Source organism: Octodon degus, unplaced genomic scaffold, assembly GCF_000260255.1.
Source record: "Octodon degus isolate 3935 unplaced genomic scaffold, OctDeg1.0 scaffold00266, whole genome shotgun sequence".
Classification (NCBI taxonomy): Eukaryota; Metazoa; Chordata; class Mammalia; order Rodentia; family Octodontidae; genus Octodon; species Octodon degus.
The window spans coordinates 48,934-52,108 of NW_004524842.1; the positions used below are offsets into that span (position 1 = coordinate 48,934).

General features: G+C 52.8%; 1 protein-coding gene across 1 annotated transcript in view; it reads left to right on the plus strand.

Moving 5' to 3' along the window:
* The first annotated feature begins 752 nt into the window (after positions 1-752).
* Positions 753-3,175, plus strand: part of Dixdc1 (DIX domain containing 1) — an 82,182-nt gene continuing 79,759 nt past the window's right edge. The window contains exon 1 of the mRNA XM_023706600.1: positions 753-936. Within this exon, the coding sequence (XP_023562368.1) occupies positions 877-936 (60 nt within the window). The 5' untranslated portion in view covers positions 753-876. The remainder of the gene's footprint in view (positions 937-3,175) is intronic.

Below are 3,175 nucleotides of genomic sequence, written 5' to 3' on the forward strand. Positions count from 1 at the left end.
TAACTTTAGGTCTCTTTTTTCCCTCCCTTTATGCATCCCTTTCTTTAGCCTAGTCACTGTACAGACGCCTTGTGGGAAAAGGTTGCTGTTTTCAGTTGGGGAGGGGGATTCCTATGATTCATTCTCTTTCCCACCCACCTTGTGGGGTGCCTGTGACCTTAAATCAGCAATGTGCAGGCATCTGCCTGAGTGTTCAACATGCCCTCTACTCAGCACTCCCTACTCCACGCCGTGTGTGTGTGTGTGTGTGTGTGTATGTGTGTGTGTGATGGCAAGCATCTGCATACGCTGGCCTACCAGCTTGTGTGTCCTCGGGGTGTGTGTGTGTGTGTGTGTGCGCGCGCGCTCTTCTATGCGCGCGATCGCTCGCCTATGAATGGTGCACCGAGTACTCACATACTGGCACACCCGCCTGCAAACCTGGTGTGTTGCTGGCATAGCCGCTTGTGTGACTGTGAGTGTGTGTGCGTGCGCGTGTGTAAATGCACACCGTGCACACACACCGGCACGCCCGCCTGCAAGCCTGGCGTGTGTGTGGCGCGCCCGCGTGTGCAGCCCGCCCTCCTGCGCGCTCGCCCGCCCGCGGGCTCTAGGCAAGCACGCAGGGCCCGGGGCCGCCAGCCCGCGCCGCTCGGTCCTGAGCGCGCCCAGCTGTTTCTATAGGAACCACACGGCGCTGGGCCCCTCCGGCGTGGCTCCCCGCGCGAGCATGCCCAGTGCAAGCCGCTAGTTTGGCTTGGGTCTAGGTTTCCAGTAAGTGGCCTGCGGGACTCGGGAGAGATCCCAATGAGCTGAGCCGAGAGCCTTTTGTGTGCAGAGGGCGGAGGAGGCGGCGGCCGCCCGAGCGCAGACCCCGCCCGGAGCCCGGCAGGAACAATGCTAGCCTGCCTGAGCCGCGGGAACTTACTGGACGTCCTGCAGGAGGGCTTCAATGAGGTAACGGCCCTGCCCTCCCACGCCCACCCCGGCCCCCGCCTCCCGCCTGTGCTCCAGAGGGGTCCTCCACAGCCCCCCACCTCCCAGCGGTCCCCGAACTCATCGCCCGCAGAGCCCCAAGGGTGGCTAACGTCGTGGGTGCGGGCGGACCAGGGAATGCGGAGAGATCTGACCGGCTGCCAGCTCCGCTCCCCGAGGCGGGGCGGCGACCTTCCTGGTAGCTTACCTGAGCCCCGAGGACAGGACTACAGATTCAGCCGTCACTTCCTTCCACTCCCCTGGCATTCTCCCCAGGAACACCCTCGAGGAAGCCCCAGTAGATTCTATTTTAGGAGCTAACCTGCCAGCCCGAGGAGGGGCGGGATGGCGTGACACTGGTAGAAAGTTTGGAGAGGTCGGAAGACTGGGGGTGTTCCCCTCGGAGGGTCCTTTCCACCTGTAAATCTCCTGTATCCACAACCAAGGACATGGTTGGCTGAGAGGAGCCACCAAGTGAAAGGGGCCCTGGCTCTGGAACGCGTTCAGGGCAGCCAGCATTTGCTTGTTTCTGTGAGACCCGGATGGGTGCCTCGGTCTGACAAGTCGGATGGCCCTCCTTACATACTGTCTCTCATTTCTGTCATCTCTTCCCTTTGCTCGTTTTCTGACCCAGGCAATTGTACTTTGAGACCCTTCCCCCTTGCTGTTTGCTCCTTCCATCTTCCCCTGCTGTTGAGGCCAACCTGCACGCCTCAGCCATCATCGGGGAGACCTTCGGCTTCTGATTGTACCTTTCCCTCTCTCCTTTTACTCCTGCATCTCCCCTTCTTCCCTCTCTGACCCTCTCAAATCTAAGTTGTTAAACAACAACAAACAACAGTGTTAATCAAATAATACATGAATACCTTTTCTTTTGTTGGTGCAGGGACTGAACCCAGGGTGCCACACGTGCCAAGCATGAACTCTGCTTTTCCAAGCCCCATTCTCTTCTTAAAAAGATGGAAGCTCATTGTCTTCCCCCACTCCCCCATCCCAACCTTTTCCCCTGAGGTAACCATTCTTCTAAATTCATGTAAAAAGATTTTTTTTTTTTTTTTTCTGCAGCTGCGTTACAGGCCTTTCCCTTGATTCCTGTTTCTAATTAAGCAGCCATGCAGCCTGACCTGCAGAGCCTTCCATAGTCCCTCGCCCTGTGTCCCCCAGTTGTTACTGACACGAAAGACTGCAGAAATGCTGTCCCAGGCTAGCCAACCGAATTGGAATTTTCCTTCGGCAGAGGGCTGCCACTGGAGGGCAAGGCTTGCGTCCTGCCCGCACTGCAGGGCTTCTCATCTTTGCCTGGGTCCTGTCAGAACAAATGTAAGGGTATTGTTAACAAAGAGCTGTAGACTGAAGGCTGAAGCACACATGAGCCAGGAAGCCCACCTCTTTGAGTGCTTCCTGTATTCCTGGTTCCTCTTTTCTCACTTCCTGGCTTTAAGCCATCCTTAGTCTTCAGGTGCACAAGTCTGACCCATCCACGGATTACTGCAGAAGCTCCATGGGTCCTCTTATGGCCTCTCCTCGCTCTTATTTTAACCCAGTCCCCAGAAATGAGGACTCGGTGTCTGATTAGGGGGAAGACACCAGCACACAGCCAGTCTTTGCTTTCTGCTCATTTTGACTTCTAAACCTTTCAACCCAAGAGCCTTGAAGACAAGGAAATATAGTTGTTCTACTAATGCTTTGAGGCTTCCTTGAATACCTCTGACCTGTATTTCTTGCAAAGCAAGGGAAAGGTGGAGCGGGAGAGTTCTTTTTTGTGCGGTAATGGAATTTTCATAAAGACTGTAAATGTACAACTTTATAATTAATCTATATGGAGAATAACACAGTAATGCTCCATTTTTCTCTGACATGTGCTTTTCCTACCATCGCGTAAACTTTCCTCCACTTCCCCGTAGACAAATATATGGTAGTCTTTCTGTTAGTAAAACAGAGTTTAGATCTTAACTCTAAAAACCATTAAGTACTTTTGATTTCTCTGAAAAAAATAATATAGTTATCAGTTAAACTTGAATGGCTCCTTACAATTCAAGTAATTATTTCTCATACAATGTCATATTTAATGCCACTGAATAATTGTATGATTGGTTATGTCAGAGTTGGTGAAGTCTTGTTGGGCCTATTGTGCCCTCTGGGGTTGCTTAATAGGCCCAGGAATAATCTCTTTTGTTAGAGTCATGTGATAAGGATGTAAATAGGGACATACAAACTAGGG